The sequence below is a fragment of the Acanthopagrus latus genome, chromosome 5 (assembly GCF_904848185.1).
Source record: "Acanthopagrus latus isolate v.2019 chromosome 5, fAcaLat1.1, whole genome shotgun sequence".
In the NCBI taxonomy this organism is placed as follows: Eukaryota; Metazoa; Chordata; class Actinopteri; order Spariformes; family Sparidae; genus Acanthopagrus; species Acanthopagrus latus.
Window position 1 is genome coordinate 5,319,817 of NC_051043.1, and position 18,736 is coordinate 5,338,552.

General features: G+C 40.7%; 1 protein-coding gene across 4 annotated transcripts in view; it reads right to left on the reverse strand.

Moving 5' to 3' along the window:
• Positions 1 to 17,565, reverse strand: part of mvb12bb (multivesicular body subunit 12Bb) — a 38,195-nt gene extending 20,630 nt beyond the window's left edge. For all 4 annotated transcript variants that reach the window (XM_037099176.1, XM_037099177.1, XM_037099179.1 and 1 more), the window contains exons 1-7: positions 17,494 to 17,565; positions 15,172 to 15,222; positions 14,943 to 15,042; positions 8,739 to 8,834; positions 6,820 to 6,910; positions 5,645 to 5,774; positions 4,755 to 4,865 (exon numbers count right to left, since the gene is read on the reverse strand). In XM_037099176.1, coding sequence (XP_036955071.1) covers positions 4,755 to 4,865; positions 5,645 to 5,774; positions 6,820 to 6,910; positions 8,739 to 8,834; positions 14,943 to 15,035 — 521 coding nt within the window. In that variant the 5' untranslated portion in view covers positions 15,036 to 15,042; positions 15,172 to 15,222; positions 17,494 to 17,565. The remainder of the gene's footprint in view (positions 1 to 4,754; positions 4,866 to 5,644; positions 5,775 to 6,819; positions 6,911 to 8,738; positions 8,835 to 14,942; positions 15,043 to 15,171; positions 15,223 to 17,493) is intronic.
• Positions 17,566 to 18,736: the final 1,171 nt, after the last annotated feature.

Genomic DNA, 18,736 nt, shown 5'->3' on the forward strand with positions numbered 1-18,736 from the left:
TAGTGTAGTTCCTCATCAAATTATAGCAGAACTGGGAACACGGCCTGAAAGATTTTACGCAATTACAACGCAGATCAAGAGTCTTACGTTCCCATGAAATCTTGCCCGAGTTAAAATCATATTAGCGCGGTAAAGCAAACCACCACGCTGAGGGTTACTTGACAACCTGAATTACAGTTCAACAGTTTTTTTTTTTTTTGTGTGTGTGTGTGTGTGGTGATCTTTAAGTTGTTCCATGTGGAATAAGGAAAAGAGCTGTCTGTGTTAAAAATAAAGAGAAGGAGAAGAGAAAAGTGGGAGAGACAGTGGGGACAGACAACTGGTAGTCAGAGGAGAGGTAAGATGAGGATGAGAGTAATATCACTGAAGAGCCAGAGCTGCGATACAGAGAGCTGGAAGCTCTTGTTTTGACACACATCCAGCCTTCCCCGTGACAACATCTCCACACCTTCCTCTATGCGCCGACAGTGCTGCTTTGTGGGAGCTGCTTCCTCACCCATCATTATCCTCCTTTAAGCTCGGTGTCAGGTATTGAAAAGAGGATCTCTCTGAATTTGGCAGCAAATCACCGAACGGTCTGAGCCCATCAGATCTCGGCTGATCATTCGATCATTCCTGGCACCGCTCCACATCCCTCTGCTTGATCACCGCTACTTTTTGCAACTTTTCGCAGCACAACAAAGTAATGAGTAAGATTGAGCCGGGGATGATTGTTCTTCGCCGCTTCAGATGGGAGATGTGTCAGGCGACACACTGACAGTCACGGTGTCTCTCTTTCCCTCAAGAGTCGCGTGCGGTGGGAAGTCTCGGTTAACCAGCGAGCAATGAAAGCTGATACAATACTCCTGCAGAGCTGCAGCAATGTGCGGAGCGTCGCAGGTAGATGACAGAGCGATCCGAAACGTATTGATATGCATGCCAGTTCTGACACTGATGACTCTCTAGGCTCCACGTGTTAGAGCCAACTACAGTATGCGATGGGAAAAAAAGATACTCGGCCTTGACATTTTTATCGCTGTACAGGTTGATTTAAAAAGTGTCCGTGTGTACAATAGCCTATTATTCTAAGAGAAATGTCAAAAACCTTGATTCTGAGTGAAGCGAAAGAAATTGCAATATTAGGACAAGGCTAATTTATGCTAGCAGTCAGTGTAGAGGTCAGATATCAGCCTCAGCAATGACAGTTTTATCAGGAGAACAAATGGCAGCGTTGGCCAGGAGAAGGAAGGAGGGGGATACTTTACTGGACATATTAAAAGGCTGACCGGATGGTGCAGGTTTTTCACATTATAAAGTCAGGGGAGCGGCCGATACGGTCCGTCTTGACAGAGAACAAGCCAAAGTGGCTGACATAAAGCTGCAGCTATGAATCAGAGCAGAAGACCGTTGAGGCCCTTTAGACGAACTTGATAAAGAGACAATTAACACACAAGGTTCAAATGCATTTGCATGGCAGGCTGGTTAGGAGGCCTGTACCCTAACAGTTTTAGTGGCTCAATATGGTGCGACAGCCTGAGCCATTAAGAAATAACTATACCCTTTTTAGTGTTTATCCTTGATACTGGCTGAACTGATAAAACTGAGAAAAGAACACATTTCTTTAACTGTTTCACAACCATGCCAAGAATTATTGAAAATGTCGCCCAGAAGGATGTGAATAAGTGGCAGAAAATGGATGGATGGATTAGCCAATTAAGAATTACTCATTATTTTAAGAGCTGCTAATCAATTAATTGATTAAAAGGAAATTAACTGTCAACTATTTTTTTTTCTACGGCACTGTGTCAGCAATGGAGAAAGGTCTGGCTGCACCAATCTCAACACATCCTCATACTAAACAACTAGTTATGTGATGTTGTATGTTGTTAGAGTCACCCATAAATCATTGCAGCATCGTCGTAAAATAACATTGTCATTTTGGCTCAATTCATTACGGTACTTCTACAACTTCTGTAACCAACTCATATTAACTTATGTACATAGTCAACAGTGCATAACCCTCACTGTTGACTTCTGGTTTCAGACTGGACACCATCAGCGCCCCCCCTTTTGTTCAGAAACTGCTTCTCCTAACTTCCTCCTTTGCAGTTGTTATCTTTACTGCAGCCACTAGAAGTAGCAGCCCACCAAGAACAGTTACAATGGGTTGTAATAAGCTGCTTTCATTTTTTTTTGCACCTATATGGCTGCTTCAAAGTAGCTAAAGCCCACAAAATAAAAGCCAAGAGCTTCGAGCCTGTTTAGGTTGGTATCATTAGCGAACTGGTTTGTGTTGGGTAACTTGCCAAATAGGTTGTAAGCTTGGACATTGTTGTTGTTTGTTTCTCCTGGCCAATGGCAGGCTTCTACTAGCATTGTATATCCACTGAGTAAAAAAGCCATTCATTTGCAGACTTTGCATTCTCCATTGAAAAGATTTGCAGATTTGTTTTTCAATCATATATGATAGGAAGTTATAAATATCTTTGGTATGTTGGACGAGTAAAACTCACTCAACACAATTTTCAAGAAAATGCATGAGATTGTTTCGACAAGGAAAAAAACTCATGACTTCTAGCCATAATATTTTGCTTTTGTTAACTTCTGGCTACTGTGGCTACCAGTAGTAACAGTGCTGATGGGCATAGGTCTGATAATGCAGACTCAAACTTTAACTTTGACACTCAAACAACCTCCTGCATTCACAATTCACTGTTGCAATCTCACTTTTGGCTTATAAATGTGTAACGTTGCCTGACAGCCCACGATCACTTCCAGAAACATTTCATAACTAACGCTGCTGCCTACAGCAAACTAGAGACAATATTTCAGAGTGGAATAAAAAAAAAGCCTTATTTTGAAGGAAACTGATTCAAAGCTTTTAGAAACTTTAGGACCCTGGATACCCAGCGATTAGCTGACAAAATGACACAAAAACAATTCAAATACTACACCTCAACCTTGATGCAATAACTGTGTGCATCCCATAATGATGCAACACCCTGCAGTTACTGCGTACTGCAGCTCTGTGCGGCTGAAAAAAAAAAAAAAAATACATCTGATTTGCAGTTTACGTTTGTACACAACTCTAACAAGCTCCCACTGCCTGAGGCAACTTAACATTTGAGAGGGATCACTGCAGCTTTCAAAATTATAAGGGTCATTAAAAATTTACACATTATTGACTGTATTTAAAACATCTTTTCCACTGACTGTAAAGAGCACTTAAATTTAAGAGGTGCTATTCTCCAAAGGCCATAAAGTTGTTATAGATAGCCTGAAGGAGGCATGGAGGAGAGAATTTGCTCTTGCTGAATATGAATAAAGTATAGTGGGGTGATACTACACAGACAGTTACACTGTAGTACTGTGCTTACTTAAGCAATCAGAAGGTGTTGAAGTGCTGTTTATAAATCACTGTGTCAAACTATCTTATCTGTGAATTTAAAGAAACTACAGAAATATTCACAGATGTACGTATGGTTGTCTAAAGTGCATGTAACTACACAGAAAGGGTGCCAGATAAACAGTCAAAGGACTGCCGCTGTCTAAATTGCCCACAGTGCCGTCCTTATGTGTCAGTGCATTATGGATGGAAATACTCTCAAAAGAAGACTCTCTGACTGTGGAATGAATTTTAATGTTAATACAAAAACAGCAGCCTGTGATCTCAGCAGGCATCAGGAGGGGGTGTGAGTCGCTTCGAGGTGCAATTTATTCCAACCTCTGAGCCTCACCAACTTGAAAGTGGGCTTCAAAAGAACGGAGGATTACCGGTAAGAGTTGCGAAGGCGCACGTGCGAGCCCGAGCGCCCACCATCGCTTCGACACATCAAAGATTATTGACCATCCACTTCCAAAATGTGGACGATTGACAAAACTCTGCCCAGTTTGAGCTAGGCTTTTGGATTCAGGGCTGTCCGTTTTATTGTTCCCATCCCACTGAGTGGCCATGTGAACAGCAGCTCTGTTTTGAATACGCCTGCTGGCATCCACCGCTCTGGCCTGTTGTGGCTTTTAAGTGGCTTTTACTCAGCCCAGCACAGGATGGCAAAGTATAGCACTTCAAGCTGGCAAACCCATCAGCCCTCCCTGCCAAGCTTCCCCCTCCACAGCACCGCCCCGCCGAAGGAGTCTCAATTGTTTATTTACAATTTGCAGTGGAAATCCCCAGTTCTTCATTGCGATAAATAATTGAGCTGTTTGATCTGGACACAGTACAAAGGGTTGCTCCATTCTCTCTGAGGCCTGAGGCGGAGGAAGCCCGAGCAGCATGAGCAGAGGAGGGGACACACACACGCACACACACACACACACACACACACACACACACACACACACTCCAGCATGGCGGAGATCTTGGATCTCTCCTCCCTTCCTCTGCAGCTGTCGCTCGCTCTCGGGGCTACATCTCCTCCTCTTTGTCTGCACAGTACAACACTCCTGTCACCACAGTCAGAGGAGCGACCTGCCTCTGCCTCCTGGGACACACCACAAATAGCAGGAGTTTAGCCCTCATTGAACTCATGTTCTTGTTCAGGGGATCCTGTCTAGTTAGCCTGTCTCTCCGGTTCACCCTCGCTACCTCGTTGTCCAGCCACAACCTTTACGGCAGATTGCCCGGGAGTGATCAATTGCTTGTGTCTTCATTGTCGTACATACGCCGCAGGAGCGTGACAACAGCTAAATAGTAGACTGAGCATGAAATACAAAAGAGAGGAAGCAGCAAAGTTAAACTTCATGAGGCCTTGCAGAATATTGTGACCTGGTGTTACCTTGCTGTGGTGGATGGAGCTTCAGTGTTAGCTGTACTGGCTGTTTCCTGGGATGACTTATGTTTAGGAACATCTCCTTTTCGATTCCATATCCCCATACTGTTTATGTCACTGTGGGAAGATGAAGAAGAGACATTAAGAGGGCTTCTATTCATTTTAAACAGCTAGGTTAGTCACCCCTCATGCAAATTAGAAGATATGGTGATTGACACAAGATACAAGACTGTTAATCAGCCCAGTCACCAGGATGAACTGTTAGCAGTCAATGTTTTTGCAAACCAGTTTCTACATTAGGTATCATATGACGTTCACATTATGTTAATGACCTGACCGTTATATTGAGAAAATGGTGGTGGAGTCACAGGTGAGATAGCTGCCAAGTCAGTGACAGCAGGTCAAGATTATGCTTCACATTTGAAAGCGTGACACCACTGGGTAGTTTTAAGTAGACCTCGACAATTTCCCAGCTGTGTTTGTCACAAAACTGGATGTTTTTACCGAGACCTCCACTAAACCTCCCAGGAAGAAGCTAAATGGTCAATTCAATGCCGGGAGTCTCGCGAAAAGGTCTTGAATACAAGAGAGCTAACTAATTGACTACCTAACTAATGTAGACAGGACTAACTTGAGGGTAAGTACAAAAAACACATTTGATTGGCTCTGAGAAGCTGATTTAATTGAACTAAAACCCTGCAATCTTGTCTGAGCTGGAAATACCATTTGACGTCTTGATAGTCGACCGGTGTGTTATTATGTGAAAACCCATTGTTGCAACATCAAAAAATGTAAAGCTTCAACATATCTGTGGTTTGCAGAAACATCCATTCTCAACTTTTATTCCTAAGTTTGGGCTGCATGGATTGAACTATTTCTGGCGCCAAACAACTCACCCTATACAGGTGTAGTTAACGAGATGGTACTTGGTCTTGGCGATGATCTGGATGTCATATACAGCCGTCTCGGCAGCCGCACGAGGGCTGATTTTCACACAGAGCCTCCTCTTCCTCATGGCAGTTTCCTCTGATGAGTCAGGTACAGATGAGGGTGTAAGACGGGAGTTCGCGGTAGCGTATTCATTTCTACCATCTCTGACTTTCACGCTAAAAAAAAATACCTATGGATAATTTTGAACCTCTAGGAGGAATGTATATTCACAAATCCCACTTATATGTTATCATCCGGTCATTACCAGCCTCAGAATAAGAGATGAGCTAATATCAGTTTCTGGGTGACGTGCTGTGCTCAAAGGGAAATGACCGGACAGAGCGAAGCAACAAAATCCACGTGCGTTATTATCATTTTTATCATTTTAGTCGGTGAAATGACAGAAGCAAGTGAATCCTCCATCAGCTTTAGTGCACAACGGGGATTTAAACTGGATATTCTAGATAGAAACGCGCAAATAATGTCACATGTATACATTAAACATGGATTCACATAAAGTAATAAAACATTAAATTACAGCGTAGCCAAACAAACATAATCTCTTTTCTTCATTCTGGAAACAAAAAAAGAAAAAAAAAACCTTTGCCATGCTTCCCTATATTGCATCTGTGCCTCGCTCATTTATTTCCCCTGCAACACTCGAAAGTGCAGTGTAAATGCAATGATAATAAAAATAATAAACAAGCTGTCCTCACTCCCCACACCAAAATATTATTACATTTCCAAGGCATGGATAGTGAGGGGGGAAATACATAGCACTCAAAAGGCACTAAAGCATTGGGGAATGCATTTCATTAATATTAGATAACCCCCATCCACTCGTCCTATCCCCAAATAAATACATAAATAAATAAGGCCCTCATAAAGAAAAGCACAGCTCCAGCTGAGATAAACAATGACTCATGATTCTCTTCTCTTGTACCTCCAGGGCAAAATGTTTATTTTATTCCCACAGTCTGCCATAAATTAAGCTAACCTGCACCCATAAAACATTCACTATCTCAAGCAAAGCTGCCCCTGAGGACCTCCGTGTAAGCTGGTCGGAGAGCGGAAAAAAAAAAAAAAAAAACAAGAAGAGGGGGGGGGGCAAGCCTGTGGTCGGTACTGACTGTTTACTTACTTGTGTCCATTGTTTCTTCCACAGGTGTGTAGCCCTCTGGCAACGGCTCCTTAATGTCAATCACCTTTATGTCCACAACAACATCAGGTCCCTAAGAGATAGAGCAGGATATTTCAAGTATGCAAATTCAACTCTTGAAAGGACAGAGAGCAAGAGAAAGAAAAAGGTTAGTCATTTTTTGGAGGAAAGAAAATGCAGAGATAATAAGAGTCGATGATTTACTAAAAGCTCAGGAAGTCTCTAAAGAGAAGGGTTGACAAAATAGCTGAAGTAATTACTCTCTAATAGCTTTTTTTTTTTTTTTTTTTTTTTAAAATGAGAGAATGCATCTGTGAACTCGTAATCATTCGCAACCTTTCGGCGAGAAGCTGTGGGATGATGGGAGACAGAGTAGGCAGCCTAATCAACAGAATGGGACTGGTTAAAAACAATCAGGCACTGTGTAGTTGACATTTTCAAGCATGACTCTTCCCTGCCTCCCATTACATTTTCATTTTTTGCCATAATAAATTGCAATAATACACAGCGGCGGTAGAGAGTGGGGCGAGCCAGGCGTGACTTGATGCGTCCGAAAAGGCTGGATCTCACTGCTACTGTTGCCCGACAGTCATTACCATTAGAGACATTTTTTATTCATAGTTTTTATACTGACTTAAGGAGGAATATGGATGAATGTTATTACTATGCATGGAACCTTTTTTTTTTAGTGTTCTCCCCTTTTTGCTGGAGAGATTTCTGCCATCAGGGTCTGACAAAAGGGGCTCTCTACCTCCTACATAGAGTATGATAAATCACAAACTATTTACTTCCCCCCGCGTAATTCAGGGGCTAATTTTACAGAATCTGTTTTTGTCATAGACAATTACAGCATGAGCACCATTGACTGGCAGACAAAATAGCCTTTGTTGATGGCCCTGTCATGTTTTATTTGCGTCAAAATGTTTAAAACAATGTGGACACACATTTTAAGATAATATACAGGAACTAGGAGAAGGCTATTTGTATGCCATATACTAAACCGAGGAGCAGATTGAGCTCAGGCACCGGGCAGCCGCTGCCAAGTTGCCTGGCTTTTAGAGGACATACTGTTAAAAAAAAAAAAAAAAAAAAAAAAGCAGAGCGAGAGAGAGAGACTTGATTAAGTCCCAAAATTGAGCTGATGCAAATAATGCAGCTTTTGGTCACAATACTGTGTGCATTATCCACCCACAGCCCATGGAAACAAATTAATAGACAGACAATAGTGAGCTGTATGAGCTGAGGTTAGACAGGCTGATAATCCCAGAGATGTACAGGTGTATTTATGGCCACAGAGCGGCTGACAGCCATGCAACTACACATCAGCTGTAGGCTGCCGGCCGGAGACGAGTCCAAAACTGACCCAACAGCATTATGAGAACCATTCAAAGACCATTTCAGCCCCAGAGGAGTCAACGCTGCTCAAATTGGGAGAGCTATATATAGCACAAGCACTACTTTTTTTTGTGGAGTAATTTCTTGCATAAAAAAAAGAGTGCTTTCATATTCACAATTATATCTGCTCCGGCTTTCAAGAATCACTGGTTGGTAACCATTTTCTCTACAGGGATGCTGCTGATTGAATAAATTGGAATAGTTAAAATACAGCTCATTGTTATTTCATGAATAAACATAAATAATATTCTCAGGAGGACGCACAACATGAAAAATATCTCACCGAGGTATTATTCATCTGGAATATGCATGCAAATTCATTATATATAAAAGTTCAAAACTGCACAGCCAACGCCAGCCGTTTTTTTTTTTTTAAATGGGACTTTCACCGATCAAAGTGCATAAAGATATTCTGGCGGCAACCTCTGGCAAACAAAAAAGGTGCTGCAGATGAGGTGTTAGAGCCAAACGCACAGGAGACGGGAGAAGTTTACATTCACACTTACAGGTTTTCTGGTGAAACAGAGGTAGCGGGTGACCTTGGATTTGAATAAACCGTCCTTCCACAGGTCGGCGTCAGAGCCATCTGTTGTTTGTGCAACCTACGTGAAAAAAAAAGAGAGGAAAAAAAACAAGGAGAGGAAAAAAACATGCAGGAGGTGGGATAAAGTTAATGTATGTATGCCATGAGCGTGTTGCTTTTGCCTCTTCCCTTGCATACTAGCCTTAATTAACGCTTGCCAACACTAGCGCTCCATCTCATTAGTGCTCTGCGTGGGTAAAGGAGTCTTAGCCCCCAAAAAGGTGGCTAAAAATATCATCCCTCGGGACCGAGCTGATTAAAGATGCCCTGACAAGGATCTGCTCTAATAAGGAAACCAAACTTCAGCATGCTTCTGTGGGAAAGCAGGCATCATATTTGGGGTAAATGTGTATTGTATCTCTTTTTTTTTTAAAGAAAAACCTACTGTAGTATCCCTTGAGCAAGATGCAGGTGAACTGAAAACACCTTAAACACTTCTGCCAATGTTTCTCCTGTGTGGATCATTCTATAATTTAATGAGACAAGTCTTCTAAGAATAAATTAGATGAGGAGGATTTATAGCAATTTCATGTGCATGTCTGAATAAGTCTAAATCCGAAAACCTAAGCAGCTTGCCCTTGTACAATAAGCTCATTCATGGTTGTAAATGATCAGTGAAGCCAGTAAAAAATAATAGATTGCAGCATATTGACAGCATGTAGGCACCACAAGTCAAGCCCAAGGTCCAACACTACATTGCTATGTAAATGTAGGTATGCAGGGCTGAATGATAAAGCAAAATATCACCTGCAGACTGCATCACAGAGACTCTTCCATCCTTCCTGCAAATATGCTTGGCTGACGCGTCATGTTCCATTGGCTATCATGTGAGAATCACCTAAATAACTGCCAGAGTTATTTTCTAAAGGGATCCTTTACAAAGAAGAGTCAATCTAATGAGGTTCATTCAAATGAAGAAGTCATAGATCTCTGCACCCACCCACACACATTACCCCCCTGACAATAATGATGAATGACCCTGGTGACTGGGTGGGGGAAACATGGCATGGGGAGATTCATGAAAAACCACCACCGACTAGATGGGATGAGAGCGGCGACTAGACTGGGGAACAGAGATAGATAGTGGGATGAGAGAGAGAGAAAGAGCAGAGGATGAGCGGAGAGAGGGATTGCGGGGCGTCTCCAACAGCAGTTCCATGAAAGGTCCCAGAAGGAGCCTATACATCACCAGGCTCCCTCTTCTTTACAAGACAACCCGTCTTGGCCACTTTTTCCAGGTCAGTAGCCAGCGCATCCTGTCAGCGTAAACAAAGGGCTCGCTTTGTGAAACCCAAAGTCAAGTTGAGGAGTAACGAGGGCACGGTCCTCCTCGGAGGCACCTCAGGCATCATCCTGCCACAGCCGCCAGCAGCAAGGATGCGACGCAGCTTGAATGTGAAACGCCGACTGCTGAGCTACGGCGGAGGAGGCATGTGTAAAGTTGCGATGGCTCTTCTCTGATACTTTCAAGTCTGCCACTGCACGGCTCCATCATTACACAGACTTCAGTGACAAGAATGCCACACGTCTGATAAGATGCGTCACGGCTCTGATATTGAAATATGGTTGTATCATTTGATTTAAAATGCAATGACAGATTCAACTGCCACTTCCTAAAATCCAAAGCTTGCAGTGATCTAAAAGCCCACCTGTGAAAAAAGACTTTAGGGGGTGCTGAATGCTCCTATGAAGGATCTCTGGAGACAGACACCACCAGCAAGTTACTATGAAGCACTGAGAGGCGCAGCTGTGATACAAAGGATATAAAGACATACAATCAAACATCTCTGGGGAATGAAACCAGGTGGAGAAGACCTAAGAGAGGTACAGAGTATAAACCAGTCACTTCAAAGAAGAACAGAAAAACTGAAGAGGCTGAAAAAATGTAATAAAGTAGATAAACTAGGGACTGACTATAGAGTATATTTAAGAACTACAGCTGATGTTAGTGTTGAAAAACCTTTTCAGCAACAGTTTGAAGCTATGTGAAGCTCATTTGCTTTGATTGGAAAATTGATGCAACTCTCAATTCTGTGCGTGTAGTATGGAACTAACATTTGAGCTGGAGGTGAGTAGCCTAGCTAAGCTAAAGACTGGAAGCAGGGGAAACAGCTAGCTTGGCTCTCTCCAAAATTCTTTTTTTAAAAATGTCCACCAGCAAGCTAATTTATTCACCAATTGTTTGTTTAAAACTGAAAATTGAACAATTTGTGGTAAACTGTTTGGCCAGCACCTCACTCTGATAGTTGTCTAGAAATATCAATGTGATGACAACACAAACAATCAGTTTGACACTTTTGCTTTGTTGCTCCTGGTACGCATATTTTTCGGTTTTAGAGAGAGAGTTGGGTTAGCTACTGCGCCATTCCTCCCACTCTAGTTTAATTCATGCTAAATTATGTGCCTCTGGCCAAACTGAATGCTCACAGAGAAGGCAGTTTTGTCAGTGACTCATTGTTTTGCAGTTATTTTCTATAGGCTGATAATAACACTGATAATAATCCTCAAACTGGCCATCACCCAGGCAGAGCTCCTGCACAAGCTAGTGGTACTCCCTGGGATTCCTCCTTTCCTGTGTCCGTCATACTACGTATTTGGGAACAGCCTCTCACCCTCCATCGGAGCCAGAGCAAGTGCCCTCATCCTATGCATTCTTTTTTGCATGTGTTGTTAACTCACGAGGTGGCTCACTATCTCCTAAGAAGTTGACTACTTCTAGTTAGCCAAAATAAAATGTACAGATTTGCGACTTCACAGCAACGTTACGGTTGGACTGAAGGCATTTGGTGGTCGCCTCGCACATTAAAAAAAACAAAAAAACAAAAGCTTGCCACACTTGCTTTAAATTGTAGGCATCACAAAGAAGCTGTGCCATGTGCCTCATGCTCTGTCTGATCAGGCCTGAGCGCACAGACATAAAAGTGCTATCTATCTTTTCCTCTAACTCTTGGTGAGACAGTGAATATAGGCATATTTCCCAAAATGTCAAACTATACCTTTAATGTACAGTGCAGCTATTTGGCTTGTAAACCCAGGCATCCCAGCTAATCATAAGCTAGTACTTGGCATCTTCAAATAAACGTACATTCCATTAATGAGTTTATGAGCGTAACACGTCAAATGCTCAGGTGAATCTGAAACACGCGCATATCCCCCTTTGCAACCCCTGCACAGTGTGCGTGAGTCTAGCCCTGGCGTTTGATGTTGGGTGGCTGCTGGTGCTTCAGCAAAGCTCCTGATCCCAGCGGAGCAGCGTTTGATCTGGGCCTGTGCTCTCTTGTGTTGGAACAACCTGCTCAAGTTCAGAGATGTGAGCGCATCGTATCAGAGAGCAAAAGAGTTAATCAGCCCTTTGATCTGCCGTATAAAAGTATGGTAAGTATGGTAAGCAGTCAGTATTAAGGAGGAATTCTAATAGAAGTCTAGTATGAAAGGAGAGAAAAAAAAAATCAATACCGCGTAATATCTTGAGACTTCCCCTTTCTTAGAGCTGCATTAGCACACCAATGCCGAGCTTGCGCTGATATTTTTGTTTGTTTTTCAAGTGTGCAGATGAAAGACCACATAGTGATGTTCAAAAGATGTTCTTGAAGATGGGACAAGTGCATTTGAAATAGTGCTTCAGAGTCTGGAGGGCCTCGAATGTTGGGTTGGAGGCTAACTCGTACTTGACTTTTTCTTCATATGTGGGATTTTGATATTCTTGAAGGATGTGTTTTATATTCTATTTTAGTTACACGGAAGGAAAACTAACACAGACTGGGATATATCACTAAAAATGATATTATTCTCATATATAATATATTATTGTTTTCTCTCAAACATTTACTCTTCCATGAACAGGCACGCAGTCTAGAAGAGATGCCACATTCACATCTTAAAAGCACAAGACTACAGCCATGCTAATGGCTACGTGAGGCTGTGTTGAGCGCTATGAGCTAAATGCTAATGACAGCGAGCTAAGAAACTTGCGATGCAAATTATGAATTGTTGATGTTTAGCATGTATCATTTATACCATGCTTACCATCTTTCTGTTTGGATTCATTTGATAGGATATGAGCGCAATGGATATCTGCACATGACAGCTCAGTCTAGTCAAGTGTGGTGGAGCAAACAAACTGAGTTACTGACTGGAGCTGCAACAGTTACTCAATTTCTCAATTAGTCACAGGAAAGAAAATTAACAGTGAAACTGTTTTGATAATCGACTGACAAATTCTGTCACTTTTCAAGCTAAAATGTCAAATGGTTCAAGCTTGTTAAATGATAAGATTGGCTGAGGTTGAGCTACTGCTTGTGGTATTTGAAATTGGTTTAGTTTTATAAATCAGCAACCATTTTCATATTTTTTTGCAGTGCTCCAGAGTACGAACACAATATGACACAAAAGGTTCCATTGTTTGCATCTGATCGCAGTTTCTTGATTATCTTGTTTTTATCATCATTATGTCTACATTTTTATTATAGAAACCCGAATAAATCTTTAAGACCCAAAAGGTGGTGTTTTTGTTGAATCTTTATTTTTGAGGAATATTGAACTACCCAAACCTTACTTACAAAAAGCTAGAAGGATAATGTTAAACCGTTGCTTTTAATATCCTTCTCATATAAAAAAAAATAAAAAAATAAAAATGTTGAAAAGGTGATAGGGAATATAAAGAATGAGTTGAGTTAAAAATGTTTAAATAGAAAGTGAAATCCAATCATAACACTCCTATCTACTACAGAGATGAACCAGTCTCAAGCTTTTAGCCCCGCAGAAACAAGCTCAGTATTTGCACATCAACAGAAAAGCATTGGCACACTGGAGCAGCAGAGGAGGAAGTCTGACGGGGTTCTCTCTGTTTGTCACTACCGTGTGGTGTGTATACAGTTTCCCTGCCAGTGGCTCCGTTCTGATGCCAACCCACCATCATCTGCCAGAGATTAAAACAAGCTGGGTGTGCAGGGTGGAGCAGGAAGAGATAGAAACTGGGGAACAGGGAGGGTTTGGGGGCGTAGGGTGAATGCAAGAACAAGAAGTCTGAATAGGAAGAGAGTGAGAGGAAGAGAGTTCTGCCCTTGAGCTTGTTTTGTACTGAATTCAACTCACAGCGTTACTTCTCTTTTTCACCCACTCCAACTCTTTCACAACTAAGAAAGGTTCCCATAAACCAACTGATCCTGCACTACACCCTCACACATTCCTGTTATTGTTGAGGTTGTTGTGGCATTTGAATATAAGAGAAACATGGGGGTAAACTTGAATGACTCCGGTGGGCACCAACCAAACATCATTAAACCTTTGCCTCTGGTGTGTCTGCAGCACTGGTGGTAACCAACAACAATGTCAGGAAGGGAATCTTCCTAATCATCAAAGTAAACTTTATGAATAAGTCATCTAACAGCTCTGACAGAAAACATCTTGGAAGGCTGCCAACATCTGGGCAGAAAGTTATGCTATACAATTTGTTACAAGAGTTACATGCACTGTACAACTGACAGCACACAGCATGAACACAAAAAGGTACCACAATTAGCTGGCTGCAACTAATGATTATTTTTGTATCAGTGATTCTTCTGAGTTAGATTAATCAATTAGTTGTTCGGTCTATAAATGTGTCAGATGAAATGTGAGAAATGGTCATCATAATTCCCAGGAGCCAAATGCAACATTTTCAAGTTGTTTCTTTTGTCCAGTCAACAGTTCAAAACTCAAAGAGTCTTCATTTAATATCAGAAGTGACAAAGAAAATCCTCACATTTAAAAAGCTGAAAACTGTAACAGGAGCAATATCAATTTATTCTTTTTTCAGTTGAATGATGCATTATTCGACTAATGCCAATTTGCAGTTCTAACCAAAAAGATAGGATTTGTTCCGGATTGGACTTCAGAGCTACAACAATCGAAACTATTCAGTCAGTTGCTGTTCATTCTAAAACTATTTTGACAACCTTTTTTAACCAGTTTGAGTATCTTTCAAGAAACAAAAATCAAATAACACTTATTTAGTCTCACAAGAGTAAATAAACAATAATTTCTTGCATTTTTGCGTTTCATCTTTAGCTTTCACACTAAAGGAGACATGTGAATCATCATGTGTTTCAGGACCAGTAGTCTGCTACAGTTCAAAATGAATACTCACAACAGTGTAGTCCTCTGGGGCTTTGCTGGGTGAAGTGATTATGCCAACTGAGGAGATGGGGTCTGAGGGCAGCTGGTTGCTCAGTTCAGACATGTCGGACCTGCGTTAGACAAGCAGAAGAGCCTCATCACATTTTTTGCATTTCATCTGAGAAAACATGCTGGAATGATTTACAGGCTCACCATACAGTTCAAAGGAATATTTTTTCATACAGCGCACTTATACATACCTGTACTTTGGGACAACAGTTACCAAAAGGGTGAATTTTGAATCTGGAAACCTTGAATGAATACACAGAATGCAGATAGTGAAAGAAAATTAGCACTGCATTCTTCAGGGTCATTACATGGAGAACAGACAGGGTTTGTCTTGGCTAAGATGGCCACATTATTGACTTCTTGATGAGGCTTATTAGGATCTAGAAGAAAAAGTGGCCTCCTAATCCAGGATTAAATGACAAGTGAGACCAACGACAAAACAGCATTTGGAGACCACCCAATGACTTCACCAAATCACAAATTAGAGGGAGTGATCACATATTTTCAAGGAAGTCGCAATCAATTGCTATCTATTCCTGTCTAAGGGAATTTTTGCCTAATGGGTATGCAAGCTTTTTACAGTCTAAGTGGCTTTGCAATGGTTCCCTTACGCAATTTTATTAGATTAGGTTTAAAGCATTCTTGTACTAACTGACAAAGTTGCTGCATTCAATCTTGATGTTTACGAAATCTATCGCAATTAAGCTGATCAAATTAGGGGATTCAGTCCAGAAACAGCTGTCTCTTTAACAAATGTTAGATAGCCGTACTTATTCAAATGAAACAGGATAGCAAATTAGCTAATAGAATGAAGGATCTTTGTGTAACATTAATTTGTTCAAAATGAGCTTTGTTTTGCAGCACAACATTAAGGCTTAGAGAAGCGTCCGGGCAGACCAAAGAAAAATCCATCCAAACTTATTTCAAGCTCCCCAGAAGGAAAATATCACTGTGTTCTCCTACATGGTCCACAAACTTAAATAGTGTGCCGGTGATATTCAGTTCTGGGTTCTTTGATGACTGCACTGAACCTGTTTTATTTATGGCAGCACAGGCATTCGAGCCTCCTCTTTATTACAGAATTTGTGGATTATAATATTGTAACATGTGTGAAGGATTTTAATTTGGCTGTCGGTCTGAAACCAACTGAGATTCTAAAATATGACTGTGAGCAGCAGCCATCAGAGCAGCAGTGAAAAGCTGGAATAAATACAAGTTCACACATCATGTATTGGATCTACACCTTGTCAAGATATATATAGAGCTGCAACAATGACGTGAGTTAACACTGAAGACAATTAATTGCAAACAAGTGTGTTAATTGATTCATCTTTGTACTCATTTTAAACAAAACATATTTGTTTAGTTGGTTCAAGCTTCTTAAATGTAAGGATTTGCTTTGTGATGGTAAGTGGAAAGTGTTTTCATTGTTAACACTTGTTTTGACAAAAGAAGACACATTTGTTTAGATGTACTGTACTCAGTCCGCTAGCAAACATATATTATGGCCTATGTATTAGTGAGGCAATATCCTGTTCATTCCAGTGTGTTCCAGAGGCCCTTTTTTGTTCAATATGTACAGCACTCAACGGCAAGAGACAAATACATTTTGTATCCCTTTTGAATTGTGCCATGAATCACACATATGCTATTTCAATCCAAAGAAATATTTTTCAAAGTCGAGAAAGTTGCACTTTGCTTTGAAGCGAACAATTTATTTAGTTTTGAACCAAACTGAACTCCATTGTTTCAGACAATATATGTCACCTTCAGCAACAGGCCGTCATATTATCACCCAAATAGTACTTTGAAAGATGTAAGCAAGCTAAAGTACAGGCCCAGCTTTGGGTTTTGTTGGGCATTTAACAGACAACATCTCATATGCGGTGATGTTGGGTGTTTAGTCTTTCTACTTTCGTACTTTTAGTACTTAGAACTAATTACTTATTAATCACTGACCGTTTAATCATATCATGAGACGGATAATTGAAGTTGGCAGATGAATAGTTGCTAATAGTTTATCATAATTTACTGCTAAACATGAGCCACTGTGGTTTATGCTTAAAATCTATACTGATTTAATGGAACACTATCTTTCACTTTATTCAGCTATTTACAAACTGAACTTATGTTCTTCACGAAAGAAAAGTAAGTGCCTCATTCCTTGCTTGTCCTCAACATAGGACTGTGGTCATATAGCCTACATGTTTTGAACATCCTTCACACCTTCATCATTTTCTAATTTAGATGTTAGCAAAGCTTTGGTAAACTGATCAGAAAATGTATCAATTATCATGATACATGCTTCACAGAGATCCATATGGGGAGTCAAAGGAGCTAACTTAGCTACTACACCTGCTCATTTGGCTTAAAAATGTAACATATGTTTGTGAAACATGCTGACCAGCGGCTTTATTAATGAACAATAGTTACTAGAATCCAACCAGAAACGGTCTGGGACCTTAGGAGGTGAAACTAATAACCACCATAGTTGTTGTTTGGTCTTTATTTACCTGTCTGAAACGTCTCCGTGTGCTGAGTGCTGCTGTCACCTTTTAAACTTTGGACCTCACCCTGCGCGAGCCTGCAGGAAGTTAATGCTTCCGGGTACCACTAATAGTTAATTATTAACAACCATGTCAGCACCCTCCCTCCAAGGCAAAATCTCCCTCATTGCCTTTTCATGCCATTCTTTTCTGGATGATAAATATATTTATTACTAAATAAAGAATTAAGAGGCATTTTAAATCATTTTCAACTCATTTCAGCAACTTTGTAATTACACATTATTCTAACTTCTGCCTACAACATAAGTGTCAGATACAAATCTTACAGGCACATTTTCAATAATCCAAAATGTAACTAGTGTTGACACAGTAAGCAATACAAACTAAACAAATAAACAAAACCACAATAAAATAAAGCATAGTAACATATAAATTGAGTGACATGGCTGTATCTATTGATAGGGGTTTTACCTTTAAATATTTTCATTGATCTCTGCCCAGTTCATTGTTTATTAGTTGTCTGTTTTCTGTAAACTGCAGTAAAGTCATTTTAGATTTTTCATTCATGCTTATAGCTATCGAGTTGGTGATAAAAATCCTCAGATGCTGAGTCAGTGAGTACTGGAATCTTGGCATTTAATCCAAAAGATGAGAACATTTTATGAAAACACCATCAGAAAGCTATATGAATGCTAAATGTGTCAATTTACATTGTCAGTGTGAGATGTGTACTCATAGAATATAAAGGCCTACGCCAACAGTGCCACACAGAGTCGTGGGTGTATTTCTTTGCAATAACTTTTGAGATCCAATTTGGCTTTGGTAACTAAATTAAGGTTGCGCTTCACTAAACGACTATCATTACATGGATGTATCTACGGGTCACGCCTTCTGACAGTTGGTTGTCTCTCTAATCATCACATGTCATTACTGTAATCAGATAAAAGTAGTATAAAGAGCAATGTATTAGCTTAGTGGTAACATTAGGATGTGCATCTCCCAGAGCACAAAACTTGAAAGCCTCTTTGTAGACTGTCCAAAACACCAAGGGGCGACAGATGCTTCCCCATCACCCAGTTTATTATTTCTACCCCCATCATGGCAATCAAATAAATTATTTCATTGTGCAACTATTATCCTAATTTATTCAAATCAAAGACTTGTTGCTCTGTTTTCTGACATGGAGCCATATGCCAGCATGGTGTCTTCATTGGGGCCACACACTGTGAAATGTATTTATCGGCTTACA